The 26921-nt window shown below is 53.4% G+C and overlaps 7 protein-coding genes across 7 annotated transcripts; 4 read left to right on the top strand and 3 right to left on the bottom strand.

Annotated features, from left to right (window-relative positions):
- Positions 1–3499: 3499 nt before the first annotated feature.
- On the top strand, positions 3500–5799 carry PG997_012402 (permease; the record flags this gene model as incomplete). The annotated part of the gene is made up of 9 exons (XM_066816716.1): positions 3500–3610; positions 3684–3773; positions 3842–3947; positions 3999–4092; positions 4145–4496; positions 4564–4673; positions 4731–5211; positions 5274–5398; positions 5463–5799. 9 exons carry the CDS (start codon positions 3500–3502, stop codon positions 5797–5799), a joined length of 1806 nt encoding a protein of 601 aa, XP_066662408.1.
- A 711-nt stretch (positions 5800–6510) lies between these two features.
- Positions 6511–7621, top strand: PG997_012403 (uncharacterized protein; the record flags this gene model as incomplete). Its single annotated transcript, XM_066816717.1, has 3 exons — positions 6511–6532; positions 6589–6602; positions 6701–7621. 3 exons carry the CDS (start codon positions 6511–6513, stop codon positions 7619–7621), a joined length of 957 nt encoding a protein of 318 aa, XP_066662409.1.
- A 2421-nt stretch (positions 7622–10042) lies between these two features.
- Positions 10043–11026, bottom strand: PG997_012404 (uncharacterized protein; the record flags this gene model as incomplete). Its single annotated transcript, XM_066816718.1, has 3 exons — positions 10043–10082; positions 10153–10759; positions 10822–11026. 3 exons carry the CDS (start codon positions 11024–11026, stop codon positions 10043–10045), a joined length of 852 nt encoding a protein of 283 aa, XP_066662410.1.
- Positions 11027–15323: 4297 nt separating this feature from the next.
- On the bottom strand, positions 15324–17640 carry PG997_012405 (Golgi membrane protein; the record flags this gene model as incomplete). Its single annotated transcript, XM_066816719.1, has 3 exons — positions 15324–16262; positions 16330–17453; positions 17511–17640. The coding sequence occupies 3 exons, from the start codon at positions 17638–17640 to the stop codon at positions 15324–15326; spliced, it is 2193 nt and encodes a 730-aa protein (XP_066662411.1).
- A 621-nt stretch (positions 17641–18261) lies between these two features.
- PG997_012406 (uncharacterized protein) lies at positions 18262–21972 on the top strand (the record flags this gene model as incomplete). Its single annotated transcript, XM_066816720.1, has 3 exons — positions 18262–18437; positions 18512–19319; positions 19390–21972. 3 exons carry the CDS (start codon positions 18262–18264, stop codon positions 21970–21972), a joined length of 3567 nt encoding a protein of 1188 aa, XP_066662412.1.
- A 767-nt stretch (positions 21973–22739) lies between these two features.
- On the top strand, positions 22740–23219 carry PG997_012407 (uncharacterized protein; the record flags this gene model as incomplete). The annotated part of the gene is made up of 1 exon (XM_066816721.1): positions 22740–23219. One exon carries the CDS (start codon positions 22740–22742, stop codon positions 23217–23219), a length of 480 nt encoding a protein of 159 aa, XP_066662413.1.
- A 558-nt stretch (positions 23220–23777) lies between these two features.
- On the bottom strand, positions 23778–25785 carry PG997_012408 (mitochondrial chaperone BCS1-B; the record flags this gene model as incomplete). Its single annotated transcript, XM_066816722.1, has 4 exons — positions 23778–24537; positions 24594–24996; positions 25057–25225; positions 25297–25785. The coding sequence occupies 4 exons, from the start codon at positions 25783–25785 to the stop codon at positions 23778–23780; spliced, it is 1821 nt and encodes a 606-aa protein (XP_066662414.1).
- Positions 25786–26921: the final 1136 nt, after the last annotated feature.

A 26921-nucleotide genomic window follows, 5' to 3' on the forward strand; every position in this document is an offset into this window, starting at 1 on the left:
TTTCGTGGAATCCTCGGACGGTATACATACAGCCAATGCGCAACATCGCTATCCAATCGATCCCTGGGCTGTCAAGCACAAGTTATCGAGATTGGGAATTTCGGTCTTGTGCTGCCTTCGTATGGCCACGCTACCTCTTAGCCAAGAGGGCAATCTCTGGTTTGAGTTGTACAGGCGTTGATCGAGTACTTCCGTGTTCTGGACGACACCTAGCCTTGGACCGAGCCTTGAAGTGCATAACAACTCTGTAAGCCCACGTGTAGGATTCCTTGAAGCCAGTGGTTGATATATACCAGCAACGACATCCTTCCACTTCAGACATGACCTTCTAAACTGCCTATACGTGTCCGTATAGATATGGAGTATCGCCACAACCTTCCCATATTACCAGATGGGCGGGTAAAAAGGTCATAGGTTTGCTTGGGTTCTGCATGATGCCTTGCTGTTTGGTCCTTCTCCTTTACCAAGCGAGTGGATTGTATGACATGTACAGATGCCGCCCCAGAGGCATCCGCATGCAAACATCATTGCTCATCTACCAGCCATGGACCTGCTGGGCCTATTGAGCTACCGAGCCTCGACCGGACGCTTCATCAAGACTGTGACACTCAACTGCGCAGTAGCACACAAGAGAAGATTGGACAGTCTCTTGGGGACTCGTATCGAACCATGCAGCATCGATTGCACCCACTTGGCTTCGAGACCCTAGACGCTGGGCCCGATTCAAGCAATGAGGCAGCACAAACTCTACGAAAGACAATACAACCGCAGCCAATGGCTACACAGACGACGGTTTGAAATCGCTCTTCACTCAGCTGATAACAGGGGTAGTATCCAATCAAGTAAGCAGTGAGACTATCCTTCTTCGGTGCGGAAGTCCCTCAGGGGTTGGGATTGTTCATACAACAACTACTTTATATCCACTCGGCCGAACATCAATATATTCCCCCGTATACTCGGGTGGTACCAGACGTGTCCAAATGCACGTTGATGTCTTTCAACATGGATTAGCATCGGAGCCTCGGAGCTGTGAGCATGGCATGTAGAAACTCTCCGCAGTCCAAGAGTTAAGTGGTGTGGGCGAATCTGACTTCAGGAAAACCAAAGAAAGCTTGATTTCGGTGGTCCTCTTTGACTTTCATGGGATATGAAGCCTACCTATGGTCGCTAGTATGCCATCATTTCCTTGCGAATTGGCTTTGGATATCATATCTTGCCCCCAGAGGTGGTTAAGAAGGGAATCCGTCTATCATTACTCGCCATGCTTTTGTATAGGTCACATTCGTCTCCTGGGGACTACCAAGAGCTGATTTTCGGTGCAGCAGTCCGAGCCTTTGGTATGAAACTTGCAGCTGAGCCGGATATCCCCTATATGGGGGCAAGCCACGAGACCCGGAGACTTATTCTCCAAGATAATCCCATTAGCGCTGTCTTCGGTGTATCAGCTCCTGATTCACATTCAGCCGGACGTCTGCTGCAAGGAGGAAGCTATAGCCCCACACCACTACTGGGAAATGATCAGTTGATACGACGTCCAAACAAACCGCATAGATCTACAGCGTCCTCATGCATAGTTTGGTGCTCCTTGCATTCTTCATTGTCCGAAAGATCAGACGTTAAGGCGGATGTGACATTACCAGCGGGAATTCGCCTAGGTGAAAGGTGATGGACCATGCCGTTAGCCAGCCCTGTAGCAAGCTGCACGGCCAGAGTGGTATTGACCTGGACTGTAGATAGCCTCGGGGTTTTGTACGAGATATAGAACGACACTGCTCTGGTCGCACGTACATGCTTGTGCACCCATCTACACCCATTGGTGCTACACGAAGTCGCTAACATGCAAAATGATCCGCTTGTCTCATGCAATTAGCCATAGCCTAGCCTATCCCTGCTACGTCTTCCAATGATGCCCCTGTTGGCCATGTTCGCATCGCACAGTTTAATATTGTTCACAAGAACCAGGAGGGCCCAATGGGCTTTCGGGTCTACCATGTTCGAGTCCCAGACGATTGCCAGAGTCGAGAAAGACTGGTGAGCGTTGATAGGGGTAAGGGGCTGGCGGGGGACACAGATCTTATAGCAAACTGACGGGTGGATGTCATGTTCATGTTCATGTGGACTTGATACCTGCGGATGGACTACCTTGCTGCAAGGCACCCAACAGTTGGCACAAACAATGTTCGTTATTAAAAAGCATGCAACTCGGTAGTCTACATGACCACCCACATGGTTGCATATATGGTCATCAAGAAGGCCCTTCTCCTCTGGCATTTGGCCTTTCACAGACCACCTATCAAGTAGATGCCAAAGGAGATCCTTGTCGAGGGCCGAGACTAGAGGGAGACCATCCAGTACAGATGAGCAAGGCCGTCCAGTAACACTTCCATGCCATAAGTAGCTCCTTTGTGCACAATTCCACATCTGTTGTTCCTTGATCGTCTCACAATCCCATCGGGGTTACCAAAGCAGCTTTCGCCGTACACGCCCAACCACTGGCCGTACCTGTCATAAGAAATGAGACAATCAATTATGGGGGAAGGTTGAAGAAGCAGAGTACGGAACAAGTCACATCATCACTCTCGCTGTCAACTTCGCAAGTGGGCTCCAGGAAATCTGTGACCCTAGGAGATTGGGAAGAACAGGACCGCATTATTCCCACCGCCATTGAATTCTGCTGTTGGTACCTCAGGTCTCCCAAAAACAGCTCCTCATATTCAGCTTCACCATCTACACATTTTTCCCATCAGCTTGGTGGGGGAAACACCTACCTGACTCCCAACTTGAAGGTCCATCCAACCTTTAGCAATCAACTACTCTCGTCCTAAGCTCTTTTGTCCAGACCTCACCAATCCTGTCAAAATATGGTGTGTTCTCTTGACGTAAGTACTTCTTACCTGCCTGAGCAATGTGTTTGGACGAAATTTAATTTTTGTCCTCCCCATCCGAGTTTCCCGCACCTACTCGAAGCATTTGAGCAGTGGCAGCTAATCATCACCATGCCAGTAGTAACCACATAGGTATCTGCATACCTGTTCCTGTTTACATACTACGCCTTTGGCGTGTGCGGTTCAGGTGCAAAGCAATTTTTCCTTTGGCCGTTCCCTCTTCATCTTTCGTCATCTTTCAGACACGCCAGAAACATCTCACTTCCTCCCGCGTTCTGGGGTGCAGGATCGGTAACGAGTTGGTGTCACCACTAATTTCGATTTCGTGTCTCCTTCGTACCCAAGGTTGGTTTGCCGTCCCCTAGCCAAGTAACCATTTCCCATTTCGACGAATTTGCTACATTCATTCGATTTGTCACTTCTGGCTACATTGGCGTACTTACATCGCGCCTAGGGACGAAGTCCTCGTATGGGCCCCGTGCAAGAACAACGGCCACTCTCATTCATACCTTTGGCGACCCAATTCTGCCTTTTTCGACCGTACAAGACTCGTGACTGGCTGGAATACGCACCTCCCAGAGACACCAGCTGCTTGCAGAGCACCAGATAGCACGATGGGGCTTCAAGGGCTCTTCCAGAAGGCCGTGGACAAGACCGTCGTTTGGGAGGATCGCATTAACCGCTCTACCTTTGGTCGGGTTTTTCGTCTTGACGGCTCTGGTCATGTGAGTTATCTTGGTTTCTTCTGGGTCTGAATGACTCCGGCGACACCCATTGTACTGACCGTTGATACCGCAGCCCAAACAAATCCCAGGCGCATCTTTCTATCGCGAGATACGGGCTGGCTTCGCCACCTTCGCCACCATGGCATACATCATTGCCGTCAATGTAAGTCATAGCACCCAATACGCACCCACACATTTCTAAGTTCAACACCGTTAACATACTCTTGATAGTCTACCATCCTCGCGGATTCTGGGGGCACTTGCATCTGCACGGCACCGACTAGGCCTGATGGCATCAAATGCGACGGAGATGCAAGCTACGACGCTTGCCTAAATGGTGCGTAACATCATATTCTTCTAGAGTATTTGAGCTGACCTCCTATCGCAGTCCTGAAGCAGGACCTGGTCACCTCGACTGCTGCCTTGTCAGGGCTGGCGAGTATTGCCTTTGGCTTCCTGACAAATCTTCCAGTGGCTTTAGGGTGATTATTGATTCATTGACTGTTATAGCGAACATCAGCTGACTTGGAACAGTCCCGGTATGGGTTTGAACGCATACTTCACCTACCAAGTCGTCGGAATTCATGGTAGTGGCATGGTGCCCTACCGCATTGCTCTCACCGCAGTGTTTGTCGAGGGCTTCATCTTCTTGATTCTAGCTTTGACAGGGATGCGACAGTGGCTGGTCAAGATGATTCCTGCTACAATTAAGACAGCCTGTGGTGTGGGTATTGGTCTCTTCCTGACCGAGATTGGTCTGTCATATTCCGCTGGCTTAGGCGCCATCACCGGCGGTCTCACAACCCCAGTGGCCATTGGTGGCTGTCCTGCCAACCGTCTAGACAATCATGGGGAATGTCAAGATAGTGTCATGAGCAACCCATCTGTAAGTTGGAATCATTATTGAATGAGGATGCATGATCTTTGCTTGGCTGACCAACCCCTTTGTCCAGATGTGGATCGGAATATTTGTTGGCGGCATCTTTGTGGCTTTCCTGATGGCCTTCAAGGTCAAAAGCGCGATCGTCATTGGCATCACTCTTGTATCTGTGATCTCGTGGCCGTAAGTACCATCTCCCTCACCTTTGCATGAAAGGGAACCCTTCCAACATTGATACAGGCGAGATACTACATTCTCATATTTCCCGGACACCGATGCTGGAAATGATCGACTCGAGTTTTTCAAGCCCATTGTTGCCTTCCACCCGATCCAGAAAATCCTCAACGCACAGCAGTGGAATCTTGAAGGGGCCAGTACAACACAGTTCATACTCGCACTGGTGACCTTCTTGTACGTTGACATCATCGACTGTACAGCTACTCTTTATTCAATGGCCAAGTTTTGCGGCGTTGTGGAGGACGATGGCGACTTCCCTCGATCGACAATCGCGTACTGCACTGACGCAGTATGCATCTCCATTGGGTCACTTTTCGGCTGCTCTCCAGTAACTGCTTTTATTGAAAGCGGCGCTGGGATCGCAGAAGGTGGCCGCACCGGCCTAACGGCTATGACAGTTGGTTTTTGCTTCCTGATATCTCTGTTCTTTGCACCGGTCCTCGCATCCGTCCCGCCCTGGGCAACTGGGCCCACCCTCGTTCTGGTAAGATGCTCTCTCTACCTTCGACTGCTGCTGCTTTCCACTAATCTCCATCGGACCTATAGGTCGGATGTCTCATGATTCGCCAGGTCACCAACATCAACTGGGCTTACATTGGTGACGCAGTCCCTTCCTTTGTGACGCTAGCGTTCATGCCTTTCAGCTACAGTGTTGCGTATGGCCTCATAGCGTGCGTATTATCCCCCAACCCCCTTAAACAACGATAGGGCATCGTAGTGCTAACGAGTTTTCAGCGGCATGCTGATTTACATTACTCTCAATACCATGATATGGTTCGTTGTGCACTTCTCTGATGGGAAGATTGTGCCATCCAACTGGGACCAGAAAGAGGTGTACCATTGGAGCATGGGCAAGAAAGACGTGCCCAAGTGGATGCTGTTCATACGGAACAAGATCGGTGGTAAAGGCCGCCGTGGTGAAGAGCACAAGGTCGCAGTGGAGCTCGTGGACAATGACAGCGGCGGACGAAGCAGCTCTCGTAATGGATCGACCGAGGACAAAGATGCTGTCGTCCACCCACACTACGATGGCCGCCCCATTTCCGAACAAGAGCTGAGAACGGGCCACTAAGGTCATCAAGAGGGAGGAGATGATATCGGGGTTTGGACTCTTTTTGAGAGAGCCCAGACGGAGGCGAGGCCACCAACTTGATGTTTTGCAGGCCTTGCTAGCACCAGAGGGACGGGACGATGTTAACCCAGTTATGCGGTACGGCCAAAACTGGGATTAGGGGATCATGACCTGGCCATAGTCCTTGGGCCAACTGGGAGCAGAGTTCTGTGTATATAGAGGGACAACCAAGTCAGCTAATGTGTCTCGGACATGCACCTGTAACATTAGATTTTTAGGTAGAAGGATACACAAAAATGGATTTGCCATGCTTTGATTAATGTGTTCATCTAATCTACACCTATAAAGTGCAACGTGAATGGTACGTCGTCGAAATAGCGCCTCGGGCCCTGGGCTGGAGAACATCATAGCAGTAGTTAGTACCTGGTAGGGATGGCAGGCACGACTTGTCGTCATGGGCCTAATTGGCCATCGTGCTTATCTTATCTCACAGGGTGGCCATTGACCCACCATAGCTACATCCAGCACGCCAAGTGATGCTACAAACAACCATACACCAACTGGAACCGCGATTGAGACATACTACTACAAGCCACCACGAACAAGCAACTACGTTGCAGAATCTATTTTACTTTGCGGTCTTGATTCGCTTCAACATCGTCTGTCCCTGGCCAGCACTACCAGGACTGCGCACTTGGATACTAATCCAAAATGAGTGGAGGATGGAATACGAGTAAGCTGGCAATCACGACAGTCTTTCGCTGTATCGTTACTAACCTGCCCTCCTAGTTGAGTCGGATGCGGTAATGCTCCCCATACTTTGATGCCTGCATGCAGCGAAAATGAGGTCAACGCAGATAGCTCCTGCACAGAACGTAACTGACCTCACTTGCGCGTCCAGGGTGTTTTCACCTACCTGCTCGACAACCTCGGTGTCAAGGACGTACAGTTTGAGGAGCTCTTGACGCTGGAGCCCGACGCCCTCGCCTCGCTATACCCCGTCTATGGCGTCATCTTTCTGTTCAAGTACCCTACCAACGAACCGTACACGTCAACCGACAAGCCACTCGACGGCGAATTCGATCGCGATGCTTCCGAAAGCCTCTTCTTCGCCGCCCAGACCATCCAGAACGCATGCGGCACCCAGGCGCTACTCTCGGTGTTGATGAACAAGGAGGGCGACGTCGAGATGGGCGGCCCGCTCCGCGAGTTCCGCGAATTCACCATGATGCTGCCGCCCGAGTTCCGCGGCGAGGCCCTGAGCAACAGCGAGCTCATCCGCGACGTCCACAACAGCTTCGCGAAGAGCAGCCCCTTTGTCGACGAGACGCAGCGGACGAGCGGCGAGACGGAGGACGCCTTCCACTTTGTCGCCTACACGCCCATTGCTGGCAAGTTGTACGAGCTCGACGGCCTCCAGCCCGCGCCCATCAGCCACGGCCCCTGCTCGACAGACGAGTTCCCCACCAAGGTCATGGATGTCCTGCAACGACGGATTGGGCGGTACGAAATGTCGGAGATCCGGTTCAACCTCATGGCCATGGTGCGGGATCTGCGGATAAAGGCCCGGGAGATTGGCGACTTGGACATGCTGGAGCGGGAGGAGCGCAAGCGCAGGGATTGGCAGTTCGAGAACGCCCTGCGAAGGCACAACTTCGTAGGCTTCGCTGGTGCCGTGCTCCAAGGCGTTGTGCAAGAGAAGCTAAAAGAGGGCAACGGCGCTTACGGTAAATGGATTTCGGATGCTAAGGATGCCTCGCGGAAGCGCGTAGAGAGCCGGAGGAAGGGTGGTGGCGGCGAGGACACCGAAATGGAAGGCTGATCCACCCGATCTACCTGCGACCCGGACTGGAAAATTTGCGATCTGGATATCTATCAATAAGATATCTCTTTTGAGGTAGCCTGCATATGGCGGCGATAAGCCCTACGAGTGAATATAGACAAGAGCACGAGTGGCATCGCTGAAGCATGCATACTACCGCCTGCCCATATGTGCAAGTCTCTGCCAGCACGTACAAGACTCAACGTGCGCTTGGTAGAACTCAAGAGGGCCCCGATGTATCCAGAGCGATGATGAGTAGTCCACGCGGATGTTGCAACTGGGGCTCTTGTGCATTCACGTTGTCGCTTGTTTCTAAACAGATGTAGGGCGAAACATGCGACTTTTTGGCATCCCTTGGGCAATTAGCCACTGCTAGAGGCCAGAGGCAGAAACAAAGGGGCTAAGGGGGCTTGATGACTTGCATACTTCGGGGCTGCATGGTTCTCGGGTGGCCATGGTTTTCGTCGGTCGCTTGATCCATTCCCTCGGGACATGGCGAGAATCCTGGGAAGACGATCAAACATGTCGTCAGGTTATGATGAGATGATAAGGAGGGCGAGGGGGTTACAGACCAAAAGCCTACAGAGACCTGATTATTATTGTGATGCATGCTGTCCGATATGTCACATTACACTGTCTCCTAGAAGATTGGACCACGACAGCCAGCCACGTCGATCTTCTTTACCTACCTGGTCAAGGATCCTAAAATGACTTCCCTAATTCCGTGCACGATAGCTCAGAGGACATATTGCTCACCCTATTTCATCCACTGATGTTTTATGATATGCATTGCCATGCTGCCTTATCTGCCCAGCTTGGAAGTGCTGAAACTCAGAGACAGACATCCAAATGCACGAGTTTCATAGTGGCCTAGGCTTTGAACTAGGGGGGCCGAAGGGTGGTGGATTCAACCTTGTTTCAGCCCTGGCAGTGGACATGTGGGGGATTGACGGCCGGGGGGTTCTTTCCTCTTGGGCTGTGTGTGATTTCCGGTTGGCGTTTCAGGCATCACGAAAGTCTGCCCTGGCCTGTTACCTGCCATCAACCAACAACAAAACAGCATTCTTGTCTACCTCACTGGTGCCTGGAGAATGGTGAGGTTGCATGCCGACGAGATTTACGACTTGAAATTGCTGACTGCATGTGGCAATCATGTCGTGTAAATTCAGTCTGAATGGGCCTGGGTGGTGTGCGGGATGCCTACGGCCCGGCGCATACATTTTGGCGATGCTCGTTCTTTTGATGCACGCTGGCCGGTAATGCGGCTCAAGATACGAACCAAGGACTGCATAGCGCTCTTTCCCGAGGAGTGTATAATCAATGAGTGCAGTTTGGCCTTGATCGTTGCCGTTCATGTTGTTGTTGGGAACACACATCGATGCATCCCTCTAGTAAGCAAGGTCAATGCCAAGTAGAAGCCTGCTCGCGGCCAACACTCCTTACCTCGTTTCATTACCTACCTACACAGCCATGACCCGAAATCGGCCCGCGTAGTTGTTGGACGTGGGGAAGAGAAAGATTGACTGCACAGAGCACGTGAACCCAAGACTCCGGATCGCCAAGAGGGAATTCCCAAACGGTGACTGAGAGATTCTGGCGTGCATAAGGACCCTGTCTCCTCCCCCTTCTCCTCTATCTAACTAGGGCTTACCTCTCATCGTGCCAGATAGATGACCACTTTATCGTAAGATATGCAATATATACAGCCAACCAACAGACAATCCATGTTGAGAGAAGGGGTCAGGTCATATAGCCGCAACTCATATCCCCGTCTCATGTCAGATCGAGGGTTACAATGGTTATACGCTTGGGGCTGATATGATGTGGTTGCTACCACCACCTGAATCAAGCCGAGCTGCACACTTACTTGCCACACTGCGTTTCCCCGTAACGGCTAATGCAGTGCGGCTTTTCGTGATGGATGTTGGTTGTGATGATGTTCCTGTGTATGTTTCATCCGAGCCCCGAAAAGGTCCAAGCGCTGTTTGTGCGCCAAGCAGTTCCGATCAGCTGGTACCCTAACATCTGGTAACAGCTAAGGCTATATCCCTGACAATAATGGTTGATGGGATCATGGATGGAAAGACTAGCCGTAGTTCTGGCCGTAGGGTCATGGCCAAACACCAGCACAGGTCAAGTTTGAAGAGATATCTTTAGGGAAAAGAAGAAGGTCATTCGTCATTGCAATAACAATGGAGGCCTATACTAATAAGTATGTAGGAGAAATGCAAAACGCCCAGAAACGCCAGGCGGTACTACTAAAGGTGCGGACAGTAATAAGAATGTATCCGGGTGTGTTTGTGTGTATGTTCATTTTTGTTTTTTGTTAGGTATCATGCTTTCAGGGCGAGCAACCCAGTCTCGCCGACTTGTAATTATACAGCACTGCTTTGTCTTCTCCCTCGTCGACCAATCCCTGATTTAGTCGTACTTGGGTTTTGATCCGGCGTAGAACCAGTATCTGCAAGAAAAGAATCTTGGTTAGTCTGGGTACTATATGAAACTGTCGAGTGCGAGTGAGGGGAACTTACTCCGCCGAGTATTGTACCTCGAATGAGGAGGGCATGCCCTCGCATGTAGCCGGCGAGCTGCCGCCTGCGGTGCCGACGCGGTAGACCTCTTGCAGGTCGCCGGTGGCGCCGTCCTTGGAGCGCAGCTTGAGCCAGGCGACGGCGGCCTCGCCCTGCTGGCCCTTGGGCGCGTCGGCCGGGGCGGCGGTCTGGTTGAGCTTGGCGCAGGGGATGGTGCCGTACTGCGAGCCGGGCGTCGTGTCGAGGTTGAAGTAGGGAGTCGTAACGTCGGTGAAGAAGTGGTGGCCCGAGAGCACGTAGTCGATGGGACCCATCTTCTCGGCCGGGCCGCCAGGACCACCAGGACCACCGGGACCACCGGCAGGGCGGGGAGGACCACCGGCCGCCGCGGGCAGGTCGAACTGTAGAGCCGTCTTGGGCACCAGCTGGAGGACGTCGGGGTACGAGCTCGCGATGCAGCTGGCGTTGAACAGGGTCGCGACGGCACCGAAGAGGACGGGAGCGCTGCTGGGGTTTGACGTGTCGCAGGTGTAGTTCTGCGTGCCACGGCCGACGGCGACGTGCTTGAGGTAGAGGCCAGCGCTAGGCGGCGGGAGGGCGGACTCCGCTGGACTTGATGTTAGTGGCTGGGCTTGCGTAGGTGCTGGCAATGTGTAGGTTGGTACGTACGTAGCTTGACTTGCGACAAGTCGCATACGGGGTTCCGAGGAGATGCTCGGCCGTCTTGGACTACTTTCGCCAGCGCGTTGAACCATGAGGACATTGTCTCGAGTTGAGCAGGCATGGGCACGCTCTTGCTGAAGGCGGGCCATGTGGGGACGGCGATGACCGTCGATGCACTCAGTGCCGACGTGAACAGTATCGAGCAACGCATCTTGGATATGTGACTGGTGGTTGGTGGCGAGGCGAGATCGAGGTAGATTTGTGGCCCAGGTGAGGTTGAGATTCAATCGATGTTGGTATTGTTTGGTTGTTTCCTTGTAAGTGGTTGAGGAAGACAAGACAAGACCCGCCGAGCCCAGAAATTTCCCTTCGGCAAGAGTGAAGAAGACTGGATGGAAAGCGCGACCCGGTTGAAGAAATCCCAGCAGCAGATTGGAAAAGACCCGTTAGATAGGAAAGACTATGAAGAGAGGAACCCGAGAAATTATAAGGAAAGAAAACGGAAAGGATTAACCAACGAGATATACTGTGGTTGAACCTGTGGAAAGATAGATGGCTTGAAGATAGATCTAGGACCTGCCAGCTTGTAAGTGGGATGTGGTGTTTCCTATTATACTCGTGTGCACAAGCGGCAGCAGAATTATATTGATTGAAGAATTGCCCATGCCCCATACCCATGCCCATGCCTGTGCCTGTGCCCCGGCCGGCGCATGCATACCTATTGCTTCGTGTAATTTCCCGTTTTGGCTCATGGGCAATTCGTCAACGTGAGACGACGGGGGACGGCCCCAAGGTACTCGGCGCGCTCGAATCTGGTGTGGAGGGTACCTTGGGCGCCCGCGCAGAACACAAGAACAAGTTGGCAGCAGCCGCCGCCGATGAGTCTGACGGAGGGCCGTTGAAGGCCATTGGCAGGCTGCTATTGGGCGACGCATATGGAAAAACGACCCTGTAGGTTGAAGAACGGGTGCGTCTGTATGGCCCGCCAAGCGATCTGCAACCAGGGCATACTAGCAGGGTAAACAAGGCCCTGTCGTGGTGCGTCTTCAGCTGTCATTGGTCCAGCGGCAAGCAGGGATCACAACCTCCCCCTGTTCCCCGTCTGTGTCCACCACCCCCGGCCCCCTTGTTCGAAGTGCAAGCGCCAGGGCCGTTTTTCCTGGTCCGCAACTCGCCAAATTCTCTGGCCGTCGTTTCTTTGCGGTACCCCCTCCTCCTCCTCCCCCTCAGGCGAGCAAGTGCAGGCGGCAAAACGCTTGGTGTTTGACGGCTGGTGGTGGTCTCGTCGTGCATGTGAGTGCTGCTGCTGCTGATGTCCACCGCTCTCAGATACCTACCTACCTACCTGCCTACTTGAGCTGAGAACCTGTTTTGCCTGGCCGGAGGCAAAGAAGAAGAACATACAGGCAATACAGACGATGCATCCTTCATACCACCCTCTCTTACAAAGGAGGGCGAAAAACGGAGGTTTGTTGCTGTCATCAGGTCACGATGAGACAAGATAGCAACAGTCACACGCGAAAGGACCGAAAAAAGTACGACGAGATGGATGACAATAGCGACGGGGCACGCAGAATAGTAACACTTCCCTTACTAAGAGCTTCTTCCACGATTCTAGATTTCCCATCCTTCGATAGGATCATCCGCAGTTTAGTCAGAGCTACGTATCCATAGCTCCATCCTAGCGTACCGGGAAACGAAACGGGGAGGGAGGCTCTAATGCGGGCAAGCTCAGGATGTGAGATGCGAGAATAGCTTTTCCGGGCTAAGATCTAAACGGTGGCTCCCCCGGAAAGACGGCTTTCCATATTGCCATATGCTGGCCATGCATATCATCAGGACAAGATTGAGTAAGTAAAATAGGTGGGGTCAACCAGACTTCTGTGAATAATTAACCCTGCTTTCCACAGAAAGGTGGTGGTGCGGAAGCGCGCGAGATTTGATGGATGAGAGGGGGATGCTGCGTATCCTCCAGATCTGTGGAACAAGATAAAAAAAGAAATCAAGAATGCTTGGCCATATATCAGATCTGATATGGGCTAATATTGAAATGGAGCGGTGGGCGGGAAGAACAACAAGTCGTCGATCCAGAAGGACCTCTCAAAGCGGGCAAATTTGGATTTGATTTGATGATAGCTCATCGAAATGTCTGCATAAGAGCGACATTAGTCCCCAGGCGTGGTGGAGGGTCACATCCATTTTCCATGGCGGCGGTTAGCTGTTCGGTGGGGGATGCGCTCGAAATAGCAGCAAGCGCGGAAGAAGAGCAAACGAGATGAAGGGTTGCTATAATTAACCCAAATTGTCTACATCGTTATTGGCCGCGTGGGCCGCGGCCATGTCACCATGTGGATCATCTTTCTTTCTTTCTTTCTTTTTCCAATTTGCCCACTTTCTCTCGTTAATTTGCCCGCTTCTGTGGATTCTTTGAACATTGATGCTCCTTCCTTGCTGGCTAGCTGCTGCTAGCCGGTACTCGCTCTGCTCTATCGCTACCGACGTGGTGCCCTCTGACTGCACAGCGGACAGATGAAGCCATCTCATTTGCCTGGCCCAACCCCCGACCCCCCGGCATACATGTAGGTATGCCGTATGACCGCCTGCTTGCATTGGTGTGTGCCAGACATATAGATTGAATGGAGAGACAGGCATACACTTGGCTCACGATAGGACGAGCCCCCATATCCGTCTTCGACCAAAACCCGTCCATTGCCGGGCGTCTCGCTCGTCCGACCATATCCCGGGTAACGGATGCCGTGTTGGTGTGAGTATTGCGCGCGTAAACCTGCCTCCTCTACAATTATTAGCAAACATACTTTTCCTCACACAAGGTCATTTTACGTACTGACACAGAGGAGGACGGACTACTTACACGAGTTTCGCCCAGCCTGTCTCTTTTGGGGTTGGAATGTCTTGCCACTTCCACCCTGGAAGCAGTTCCCGTGGAGTCCTGGTCTCTCTTCCAGTTTGTGTATCTGGCAGCGGCCTGTCCCGCTATGTACGACACATCTGCCACATGACAGACTGGTCGCCGCTAACTGGACGGCCAGTCTCAGGTAAAAGATACAGATAGGGCAAAGCATGTGTGTAAGGTAGCGGGTCTCGAGAGTCCCGGGCCATTCACTTCGCACACGCCCATAAGTTGCGCTGTCGAAGCGTCAGAAGACCTTCATGAATGGGATACTATGCAAATATTCCTTGATGGCAGCCCTCATGGTCACAAGTTGATCGCCGTTCTGCCACCGATCTACAAAGAGACACATCCAGATAAGCGCCATGATTTCCGAATCGTTGCCAGGAGCCTTGTTCTCCGGCAAGGAAAGTCACCCGGCCCACCCCAGTTGAGGATATTTACCAAGCAGCTTACCTCTCATTCATCTCAAGGCCGATAATATTCCATGGGAATAAAAAATATATTCCTGAGCCAGCATGTACTTCTTGTCGATCCTCGATGATAGGAGCCGGGCTGATTCAATGACACCGGGAATGAAGTAGGCCTTCTAAACTTGTAAAAGGAAAGTTGGCGTGAGGGGGAGGGCCGTAGCCCACACCCCCTTGTCATATACTTAATATAGGTCAAGTCAGTCTCGAGGCTCTCGATGACATGACAGTGGCCTATCTTTGGCCGCGGATGACTACGGACTCTCTCCATACCGCCATTTGGCGAAACGCAGTGATGTGATGGAGTGATAGAATCCCTGGACTGATACACACGAGGTACGTAGTGGTGGTCATCCGTAGTCCGCATAAGACCTGATCCAGCGTGATCGTGTTGTTATCATGCTGTACTGGTGTTTGCGGCATGTGTGTGTGTGTGTGTGTGAGTGTGCTGTTTTTAGAAATCTGTCGGGCTGTCGCCCCTCAAAGTCGATCGGCGGTTGGCAATGTTGAACAGAATTCCAGACAGCCTTTCTTGATTTGGGACGCAAACACACACGCAGATAAGATGTGTGGTAAGACTTCCCCTTAGTGCTGCAAATCGCAACCAACAGCACAGTGACAAATCCGTATGGTCTGATTTACCAAGTGGATGGATAGTTGCCCATCACCGTCATCCGCGAAGGGCTTCTGGATACACGTTCTGCGGTGTCTTTTCCACCCAGAACAGCACAGGCAAGTCGCCCACCAGCCTGTACCGTACTCATTGACAGCAGGTAATGCGTTAGGCACAGCAACGACCGCTTCCTACCCGTCGGGGACGACGTCGCCTCGAGGCAATGTACAGGCTAGCATGTCTTCACCTCATCAACGGACAACATGAGCATAGCAGATAGTCGACCTGATCGTTGCTCTGTCATCCCAAGGCTCCAACATATAAGATGTCACATAGAGTCACATTATCTCTTATCACTGATACAGCAAGTTTCTCGAACAGATACCCTACAAACTACTAGTACATGGCAGAGGTACTAATCATGAGTTAACTCCCTTTTAAAAAACACCCTTGGTATACATCCGTTCCGTAATGTTTCAACAATGTATATACAATATCTCTCGGCATGCCTCCGTCAGTGTCCATTAAAGCCCTCTTCTTGCCAATCGCCATGTTTGGCCCGACTCCCGCTGCTCCCCGAGCCAGAGCCAGCCGACCCGCCTCCGCCAGCAGCCATGGCTGCTGCTACGCCGCCACCCAGATTGCTCGCGTGCTGTGCGGTATCTGCCGTGCCGAGCCAATATAGCGAGCAGAAGACCAGCAGGTGCAGAGCGACACAGTACGCAGCGAACAGGTTTCGACTTGTACGACTCGCGAGAACCATGCGCGTCACGGAGTAGACAACCCGCTCGGGCCAGCTCATGCGCTTATAGGCCCGTGCAGACTCGCGGCCCCTGAAAGCGGCAAAGGGTGATATGTTGGATTCGTACGCTTTCCTGTACCGGTCCAAGGCTATACCCGGGTTCGCACTACCGCCAATGGCAATGGTCGACGGATTTGGGTTGGAGGAGAACGCGGATGAAGAGGACGCTGAGGCGCCACCTCGGTTGTATGTCGATACGTAACGGGTCTTCTCGTATAGTTGAAGATTGTCCTTTTGCAGAGCCGCTGTCTCTTGCCGCAGCTGGGATATCGCGCGGTGCGATTCGGATAGCTCGTTTTCCAGTTGAGTAATACGCTTCTTGAAGCGATCCCTCTGCGCCGTAATCATAGGAAGCATGCCAGAGCCACCTCCCATGGGCTCACCACCGCCGAAGCCACCGTCTCTGGGGTTGAATCCAGAAATGATGGATGACGTGGGGGACGTCCTACCTCCCCTCATTGTTCTTGGGGGCGCGACGGATGGCGCGTAACGTGTGTAGGTGCCGGCTACAGAAGCCCCAGATGGGAACGCATTCTGCCCCTCGGCTTGCAGGTTTGCTAGGTCATTCTCGAGCTGAGTATTCAGGTTCTGCGACCTCTCCAGGTCGGCGTTCGTCCTAGACATCTCCTCCTGTAGGTTCTCCAACCTCGTCTGCAGGTCTTGGTGAGAGACACGCAATATGGTAAGCTCATCGCTCAGCTTCTTGTTCCTGGCTAACAGCAGCTGCTCCAAGGTGTCCCCCCTTTTCTTTCGTGGCTGCCCCGTTCGAGTCTGCAGCGCTAGCAATCATGTCCTCATCGTCGCCAGTCGCAAACTCGATGCTCTTGAGGACCTCAAGTTCTTGCTTGACATCGTCGTAGTCACTCCATTTTTGAACCTTGGCTTTTAGCGCATCACGTTCGTCTTTCAGTAATCCTGCCTCTCTCTCGAGACTCCGGAGCCTGGTGTCGATGTCTCGCTTGTACGCCTCTTTCTCTACTCTGGCGGAGTCAAGCTTGCGAATCAAGGAGGAATTCTCCGATCGAACACGTATATACGCAGGATCATCCTCGGGTGCAGGTCCTTGCGTTTGCACATGTGACTTGGACTGGGCAAGATCAAGTCGCAGTTGCTCATTGCGTGCCTCGACTTCAGCTAGTCTTGCGCTTGTACGTTCCAGGTCCGAGTTGACCATCTCAAGCTCGGCGCTCGTCACATGGCCACGGTTGCCTTCCGATTCGGCATCCTCGGATCCCTTCAGGCGCTGGTTCACCTCATAGCTGGCCTTGATCTCCGTCAAGAGTCTCTCTTGGTTTTCTACCTTCTCCTCCAACGCCTTTTCCTTTGCTTCCCAATTGTCCTTCTTCTCCTCCAAGACGGCGGCCCAAGAGGACTCGACCTCTTTGACCTTGCTCTCCAGGTTGCCTTCCAGCTGCTTTCGGGCTGTGCTCTCCGACTGCAATCTCGACTCTGTTTCTTCGAGCTGCGATGTGAGACTGGTGATGTTCTTTTGTAGATGTTGGTTCTCTTCGGTCAGCTTGGGTAGCGTATCCTCGGAGACCAGCATAGAGTCTACCGACGCTTCCAGGAGAGGGTAGGGGTCGGGGGCATCCGACAGCGCCGAGTATACTTGCAAGAAAGCCGAGTTGGTGGATTTGGAGTGGTTCGTCAGGAGGTCGATAAAGGTCTGGTAGGCCTTGAGCAAGCCCTTGATTTCGGTCAACTTGGTAGCGTCATCATGTTTGCGGAAATCCTTGGTCTTCTGTGCCAGATCCTTCCGTTGTATGGTGGAATCTCGTTGGTACGTGACAATGTCCGAGGCGGTGTTGTCAAGGGTTGAGACCAACGAAGTCAGATCGACGTCTGTACAGCTTTAGTCACTGTCTAAATGTGTCTTTATTGATTCCCATTGGTACCTACTTCTCCAAGCTGATATGGCATGCTGGAACTTGTTAGTATTTTCCGGGTGCAGAGTAGCGGCAGGCGTCTCGGCAGCAGGAGGTTTGCCTGCCGCGGCCTCCAAAGCTGTAAACTCTGCCACGTCGGCCATTGTGCTGAGGGTCTTCTATCGAACCATCAGGGGTGTGCTATGCATGCGAACCGGCGCCGAGTCCCTTTAGTATCGAGAACACCGGAATGTGGTCGAATGCAGAGATAGAAGAGGCGATGGTTCAATTGGCGTCTGAATGCTTTGCCGCTTTGGGAGTTACAGGATGTAGAATCGCGACGTCGCAGTATCATCAACGTGTTCGTTGGTTTGGCAGGTGGGTGGACAGATGGACGGATTGGACCTACCTAACCCCCAGCTTCGCTTCGGAGCCTAGAAGCGAGCGTCTTGCGCGTCTCAGCTGTCCGCTGAAGCCATGCTGCAGGGACCCCGAAAGTCTTCCAATGGGCCAGGGAGCGCGGTTTACTGCGGAGCTCCCGCCAACAACGCAGCTATCTTTAGTGCACATCACCTGCAGTTAGGCCGTTTAGCGGCCCCCCCCAGCCTTGCGATCTGCCCTGGCTGGCACTGTACTTAGGCAAGGTAGACCCGGAAGCTGTGTCGCCAGGCTGCCAACCAGGCTGCTTTCGTCACTGCACTGCTACACTCCCGTCGCAAACCACCCAGGGCCATGGACCATCGACGACGCCTTTTATGATGATAATTTGACGCCCATGCTGAGCTATGGCTTCCGATGTGCAGGATGCAAAACCATCACCCAGAAAACCGAGTTACTCCAACCTCGAGACCGGCCCCTACGTCTTGCGCACCCTGCTGAAGGATGTCCCGCTATCCCCCGATGGCGGCAATGACGACGATATCAAGATCAATTGCGTCGAATACCTAGGTTCGCCGGTCCCGTAAGCCCTTTCACGTATCGCATCAGGCCAGCTTTACTGACTAGCCCTCTGGTTAGACGGCAATTTGTACATAGGCACGTCTGCATCCGAGGTCATCCATTTCGTCCAGATCCTCCCGACCCTGCCGACAAGACCACCACTTCCCAGTTCATCCCCGCAACGAGGTTGCAGCCGACATACTCGGAAACCCCAGGTACTGCCAGTAGTTCGAAACCAGGCGTACAGCAGATCCTACTTCTCCCGCGCGTGGGAAAGGCCTGCATCCTGTGTAATTGGACGGTGACATTCTACTCTCTCCCTGAACTGAGCCCCATCTTCAGCAAGGTTCGAAACTGCAATTGGGTCGGCGGCGTAGATCTGAACGAGTATGGTGCCGATGCCGACAACGTTGATGCGCGGGGTGTAGCTATCCTGCTGTCTTTGAACCGGAAGGTCCAGGTTGTCAGAATTGGCGACGAACCCCGGGTTATCAAGGAGATCGGGTTCCCAGGCAGTACCTTGTCTGTTCGTAGAGACTCAATTGCTTGTGTGGCAGACTCGCGGAACTATGCTCTGCTGGAGATTGACCGCCAGCTAAAGATCCCCCTGATGTCAATATCATCATTAGACGAGTCTCAACCTGGCAATACCATCGGCCAAGCCCAAGATATCTCAGCGGTAGAAGGTGGCGGGATCTTGCGGAGCGCCTCTTCGGCACAGAATCGGCCGGGCGAGAGCCATGACTCTCAAGCGCATCGTAGGGGCACAAGCCTAGGTAATCTGATAAGCGGTGCCACTCGCCAGCTTAATCCGCGATCTGGAGACCAAGATGATCCCACATCCCGACAGGCTACCACTCCCCCGAATCGACTGGCTCACCTCAGCCGCCAGACCAATTTCCTAGTCGAGGGGGACGCCTCAGCCAGCTTCAGGAGCTCCATCCCATAGCAACCAACTGGGATTCGCACCCAAGCCACAACAAGGCTTCTTGAAGCCTCATATCGTGTCGCCCAGCGCCGAGGAATTCCTTTTGGTTACCGGGACGGGCCCACTCGAGCGTGGAATTGGGATGTTTGTCAACTTGGATGGTGATCCTACTAGGCCTACCATTGAGTTTGATCGATATCCCAAGGAGATTGTTGTGGACGGAGGCCCTCCCGACCTATCTTCTTCGAGGCCATCGCTAGGAGACGAAGAAGAAGGCTACGTCCTCGCATCCATGGGTAGAGAGTTCGATGATGGTTCACATAACGGACTCGAGATCCAAAGATGGGACTCTGACGGGAGCATAGCCGAGCCTCTCAAGTTCTGGCTAGAGCCACCGGTGCCTGCTGCAGTCACGGTTCGGGTTCCTCAGACACTGGGAATCCGCTCACTTCTCAGCACAGATAAATCGCATTTTCCGGAGGTCGTTGAGAGACTTCGTCAGCAAAAATTTGCACCGTTTGCTTCGGGCGCAATCGAAGCTTCTACCACGTCCCTTCGCAGCATTGACTCCAGGACGACACTGTCTATGGAGCGGGTGACGAGAGAGCGGGAATTGTTTGACAGAGACAATGATTCTCCACCTGACGAGTCATTGCCTGAAGGCTGGGAGAGCACCCGCAACGCGGAGGAAGAGGAGTTTGCACGGAGACTGGCCGGCTCAACCTCTCGGCTAGTTGTCTGGTCTGGCGATCACATATGGTGGGCTTTGCGCAATCCATTGATCTTGCAATGGGAAGCCCAGCTTGAGGCAGCCTTCAACACCAACAGCGATCCTGTTTCTAAGCGACTAGCATTATATGCCGTGCTTAACTCGTTCAGGGGTCGCGACGCAAAGTCGGAACTCGAGTTTCTCACATTCAATTACATACGGCAAAGAGGGGGCATTCTCCTTTTGACGAGCTTTCTTCAATCGGAGAGCAGCCCGCTTGGGGAGAGGGAGCTGCAAGCTCTCGAGGAGGTTCTCATCGACAGTCTTCTGGACCCTCGTGTGGTCTTGTCTTTGATACCCGGTGTTAGGAACGAGGTCATAGAAACTAGACGAGGCATTTGGATCTTCGGCGGTGTCAAGGCGGCAGCCGAGCAGTATATTGCCAGCGATTCGTTTGATAAAGGCCGATCCGGTGTGAGCGTACTGTCGCCGCTCGTACTGCAGTTTCTCAAGCGCTTCCTTACGGCCTGGAGACGCAAAAAGGGCTTTGGTAGCGTTCAGGACGAAAACGAAGTCTTTCGTACCGTTGATGCCGCTTTATTGGCAATCCTGCTTGAGCTTGACAAGAAGTCGCCACCAGGGCTTCCCAAGGGGCGAACTGTTCGGTCAGAGCTATATGAGTTGGTTGATACCGGCGTTGACTGTTTCGACCGGGCTGAGACCCTCATTGAGTCGTACCATCGACTATTTGTGCTGAGCCGCTTGTATCAGAGCCGAAAGATGGCGGCCGAAGTGCTTAGCACCTGGAGGCGAGCCATTGAGGGCGAGCAAGATGACGGAGGGGAGCTTCAGGATGGAGAGCAACGCGTACGCGAGTATCTGCAGAAGATCACTAGTCAAGCTCTTGTGCAAGAATATGGCATTTGGCTTGCGAATCGCAACCCGAAGCTTGGTGTTCAAGTCTTCGCCGAGGATAAAGGACGTGCGCCGAAGTTCCAGCCAGCCCAAGTGGTTGAAATATTACGGGCTGAGGCACCAGATGCTGTGAAATACTACCTGGAGTATCTCGTTTTTGGCCAAGGACACACGATTTATGTCAACGAGCTCATCAACTACTATTTGGACATCGTCATCACACACTTAAAGTCTTCGGCCGAAGCTCGCGAGGTCTTTGTATCAACATACGCGGCATATCGAGCCCTGCGACCATTGAAGCCTACGTACCGCCAGTTCCTGACAGATAACGCGCCACCGGACAACGAGGTCTGGCAGAGTCGCTTGCGTCTCCTGCAACTCCTTGGCGGTACCCATGATTACGACTCAGCTGCGATTAGGGCTCGCATTGCTGGGCTCAACGCTACCGCGGAGGACTTACTGGTTCCGGAGACCATCATTCTTGATGGTCGGGAGCGCAAGCATGAAAATGCACTCAGGTTGCTTATCCACCATCTTGGTGATTATGACACGGCTGTGGCCTACTGTATACGGGGCGGGTCAAGTATCTACAGCATTTACCAAGCAGGTCCTTCCTCGCCCGGAGCCTCGGTTCCGGCCGAATCCAAGGCGCCGAAGAGACGCGAAAGCGCTCCGCCGACACAGGACCAGCAAGCTCATCTGTTCCGGGCACTGCTGAGCGAGTTTCTGGCCATTGAGGATATCAGCGATCGAGTGGAGCAGACGGGCCTGCTGCTGGAGCGCTTCGGCGGCTGGTACAATATCGACGAAGTCCTGGCCATGATCCCTGATACGTGGAGCGTCGACCTGGTGGCAGGCTTCCTGATCAGAGCGCTGCGGCGAATGGTAGTAGAGAAAAACGAAACGACGGTGGCGCGCGCCTTGAGCTCGAGTCAATTGCTGAGGGTGCAACATGACATGGTGGTCAAGATGGACGAGAAGGGGCCTACTTTTGAGGCCGAATAAAGGTAGGGATGGATTAGGGGGAAGTTGCCTACGGCAGTATGAGCCGTGGCAGCAGATAATGTACATCATCCGAGCCTTACACAATATAGGAATTGCTTCCACGTGTATTGATAAGCACTCTGGCACTGTGTGTGCGAGCACCACCACGGCCACAGTGTTGTAACAGTCCTGGCGGTTTTATTCGAGGCGCTTAAACAGTAAGATGCACGGGTTTGGGGGTAGCTCAGTACAAATACAGGCATGATTGGATAGTGTCCTGGACGCCCCCTCCCCTCCCTGTGTAAGCATTGCCCTCGTCGTTCAGGTAGCGGTCAGTGATCAGTGTGGACAGGGGCGTGGGTGGCCAGCACTGCTGCTACGTATGTAAAAGCACTGCGGCTTCTGCAGCTTCCCTCCCAATCCTTCCAAGGATTATGACCAGAATGAGGCGGGAGGGTTGCAATGGGCGCAGTTAGATACAAACGCCCCCGAACCAACCTACTAACTGCACTACTTGGCTGCATGCATACTCACTTTAGGCAGTGCCACTACGCTGACAAGAGACGGAATCTCACTGTCGAAAAGCCCGTCAGCTCGTCGAAGACCTCTAGAAATTCCGACACATACCATTTTATTTTGTATCCTAACTTTTCATACATATATACAGTTCTAAGGATATCATTCTTTGCTATCGGAAACAGACCGGGTCTTCTCCTGTCGGGACCCAGATTTTTGCCACTACTGCGAGAGGTGGCCAACCATTATCACAAGAAAAGCGGATGGTGACGATGACCGCGGCCGGAGCGGCGTCGATGAACAGATCCTCCCTCGGAAGCCTATTCCTAACCTACGTCCTCGTCGTCTCCGCCATCGCTGCCCCCGTTCTCGCCCAACCTTCCTCCTGGACGACCGGCAACTGGGCTGCCCCCGGGGACCGGAGCGGGGGAGCCCGGTGGTGGTCCGACAGCAGCGGCGGATCGTACGAAACCACCCAGAACCAAGGCGCGAGTCCGGGCCAAGGCCGGGACCAAGGCGCGCCGCCGCCGCCGCCGGGTGCCGCCGTCTCCAAGGGGACGCCGCGGATCGGGCTCGCCTTCAAGATCGATCACTGGCGGCCCGCGGGCGCGCGGTGCAGCATCGACCTGTACTGCAACGGCTGCAACTGGAACGGCGCGTACTGCACGGAGCACATGGTCGTCATCGCCACCGACCCTGCGTGCGAGAGGGCTTGCGCCTGCGTGGTCGCTGACTGCTCCTCGTCAAATTGATGCCTGGGGGAGAACGAATGAATAGACTTGAACTTGGGGAGGATTTCCACATGCCTCATTGTTGTCGAGGCCGGATAGCAGGCGAACGGGTCTTTCACTCACTGTTCGATAGAGGCAGCCTTGGAAAACTTACTAGAAGTTATCATGTTTTACTTTGCATTCCGGAGTTGTCTGTTGGCTTGGTGGCTGGAAAATGCGTTGGTGTAAGATGTAAGAAACAACTGGCGAAATATTGTCGCATCTTCCCTGTTGGTTTATTATTTGGCCTTGACCGCGATGTTCGCTCAGGCACGATGGTATTGGGAGTGTGAAAGCCCCCGTTCGGAGGTTTCTGTATTCCTAGCACTCGCTGCTGCACTGGGAAAACAAGTGATGGGCTCGGGTAGAACACACAGAGGTCGATACTATTCGTTATGATCAATATAACCATGATCTTGTCATAAAATGACATGCATTCTATCTATGTAAGTAATACTATACTGTTGACCCAATTCGTAAGTTATCCGTCCCAGTATCAGCAGCCCCTGAAAAAACGTCAACGATCAAAGTCTGCATTTCTCACTGAACCTGCAAAACTTTCGACTTGGAAGCCTTCTGTTGGACCATGGCATCCACCCACTTGTCGGTTTCCTCGACCGCCTTGAGGGGATGCTTCTTACGTTTGAGCAGGTACCCCTGAATCTCGGCGGGCGAGAACTTCGTCTCCGGGATCTTGGCCGCGAACTGCTCGGCGATCTCCGTGAGCTCCTCGACCGAGATGTCCATGTCGCCAGAGTTCATCGCGCTCTGCGTCTCGGGCGCGACGGCCGGACCGCCGCCGCCGTCTTCGCCGCGTTTCGTCTTCTCTGTGGCGGCGGGGTCCTTCCCGTTGGCGGCCGCCATCACCACCGCGGCCCCGTTCGTCTTCGTTGCGGCGCCGCTGCCCGAGGCTTGCTGGCGCCGGCCCTGGTCCGCCTCGTACATGCGGATGAAGAGCTCGCGGGCCTGCTCGCGTGTCGCGTTGGTGAAGCCGACCTGGAGGTCGACGCGGCCGGGTCGGATCAAGGCCTCGTCCAGGGACTCGGGCACGTTGGTCGTCATGATCAAGACTCGGCCTTCGTGGCTGGCCACGCCGTCGATGGCGTTGAGCAAGCCGGAGAGTGAGATGCCCTTCTTGTCGTCGTTGTTCGACTCCTTCTTCAGGGCCTTGGCCAGGTCGCTGACCTTCCAGTCGTTGGAGGGGCCTCCTTGTCCTTGCTGGTTTCCTTGCTGCTGCCGTCGCCGTCCGCCTTCTTCTCCGCCTCGGCCTTGTTCAGCTCCTCGGCAGGCCGCCTCAGGCCTGCGGTGTCTATATCCTCGAGGAGGACGACACACCGTCTGGGCAGGGAGCTGAACAGAGCACCCAGGTCCTCCTCCGTAAGTGTAGGCTCGAGCAAAGAGATAACGTAAATATCAAGACCGAAGACACCGGCCAGTGCAAACGATAGCGATGTTTTGCCGGTCCCTGGAGGCCCGTGGAACAGATAGCCGCGACGAAGGGGGATGCCTCTGTTCGCGTACCATCTGGGAGTGGCAGGATGCAGGTACTCGTTGATGTCAGCCAAGACTTGCATCTTCTGATGGTTATCGAGAACAACCGTCCTCATGTCACGGATGGGGCGGTCGGCGACTTGTTGCCAGCAATGGCGGCCGCCATATCGACGCAGGTTCATGGGACTAGGCCGCTTGACTATAGTCCTGGCATGGTGGTTATTGTAATACGACTCTTTGACGTGTTTCAGTAGAGACTTGATAGGTTCTGTATTCACATCAGCATGTTTTCTCCTGGGCGATTCTTGTCGGGCCGAACCACACTTACCAGGGTTTCTGCCAAGACAGGAGATGACCAAGTCTTCCCTGTCTTTGAAAGTGCTGAAACCAGAACTCGCACCGTCGTCGAACACGGATTCTTGTTTGCGATGTAAGCGGAAGTATGTACCTCCCCACCAGAAACTGTGCAGTCCGACAGCGGGAACGAAGCGAGGCGGCTGTGCAAAAGTCAGACCATTGCAATAGACACAGCACAAAGCGGGATGAAAAAGCCAGGGAGGCAACTTACAGCCTTGGCTTCTTGGTTGGAAAAGTTGAGGTAGACCCCCGACTTGTCCCTCGACACGTTCGAGTCGTCCTCGTCCTCCCAAGCCGTCTTGCTTACCGTCTCCGCCGTCAGCGACCGCGAGCTCGTCATCTTCGGCTGGGCGGCGAGCCATCGCATGAGGTGCATGTACATGTCATCGTTGCTGCTGATGTGGATAGTGGACATCAAGTATTCCGAGGTGACGGCAAAAGCCGTGCCGTAAATCTGCCGGGCGACCTTGTTGAGGGCCCATACGGCGCCGAAGGCCGTGAGGATGAAGGTCGGGTCGATCCCGAGCCAGGTACCCACGAGCCCGTACATGGGCAGCAGACTGCGCAATCCCAGCATGGGCAAGAGGCTCTCAAGCTGGAAGTGCTGGGTGCTGCTGGATGCATTCCCGGCAGCGGCAGTGGCTGTCGCATTTGCGTCCATGGTGGGCAAAACACCACGGATGAGGGACTGTATGTCCATCACGTCGCCGCTTCGCAAGCGATCAATCGTGCGTGCGGACTTGGACAACGATCAAATCTACCGGGCCTGCAAGACACTGCTCTCAAGTTTCAAGCAATTGGGGTTTGCCTCTAGTTCTTGATTGTATTTGCGTATGGTTGAAATCCGACAGAGGGCAAAACAACTATGAGAGGTAAGTAGTTATAGTCTCGTATAGCAAACGCCACCAGACAAAGAGCCGCAAGGCAGCGACGAGCCATGAGGCCTCATGGAGGGTATGGGTCGCGACAATGTCTCCTAGTTGCTTTAGCGCCTACCGAAACGTAAGACTCATCAACAGTCGGCCGACATAATCCAGGAGGGAAAAGACAGTAGGCAACCCTTACGTGGCGAATAATGCGTACGTAGTGCAGAAGGTAGTGTGGGTTGCGACGAATAGCAGCTGCAACTCCCAGCCTGTTCTGTTCCGGTGCCGGGTCATAGTGAGGCTGTGGACTTTTCGGTTAATCCATACCTACCTACCTACCTTGCATGGGTGTGATATATGCACCTGCCTGCCTGCCTGCCGTACACACCAAGATGCTACAGGCAGTCACGGCTTGCGACTGGGTGCCTAGAGTGCCTGGCCGGCTTTGTGGCCCCGAGCGCAGAGGCTAATGACTCTGTATGTCAAAGCATGTATCCCTGGTAGTGATATCGAATCATAGTACTATAATATCCAACTCTTTCCATTGGCATATTAGTTGAAATCATACTCAGCCGACTTCAGTGATTGGGGCTGATGACGATTATAGAGATGTAGGCTGGGGGAACCGCCATTACGGAGTATAAGTGACTCAATCTGGCGTGGCAAGGCAACAATATATGTAAGCTGACTGACTCGCGTCATCCCTTCCGACGGTAAACGCCCCGGTACCGAGACGCAATTGGCCACGCCCGATTCTGAACGCTAGACCCCAGAAACCCATCCCGACGTATGCCGGTTGAGATTCATGGACCATTGGCCCATCCAATGCTTCTAGCCTACAGGGCCGCATGGGGGCCTTCGATATCAACGGGACCCTAAGACACATTGAGCGTCGCACCAGAAATCACTTGGTAGTTTGAGTTAGATTTGTATTGACAGATGTTCGATATATAAACATACCATCCCTATC

The sequence above is a fragment of the Apiospora hydei genome, assembly GCF_038363865.1.
Source record: "Apiospora hydei strain CBS 114990 chromosome Unknown utg000009l_segment0_segment0, whole genome shotgun sequence".
NCBI classification, from domain to species: Eukaryota; Fungi; Ascomycota; class Sordariomycetes; order Amphisphaeriales; family Apiosporaceae; genus Apiospora; species Apiospora hydei.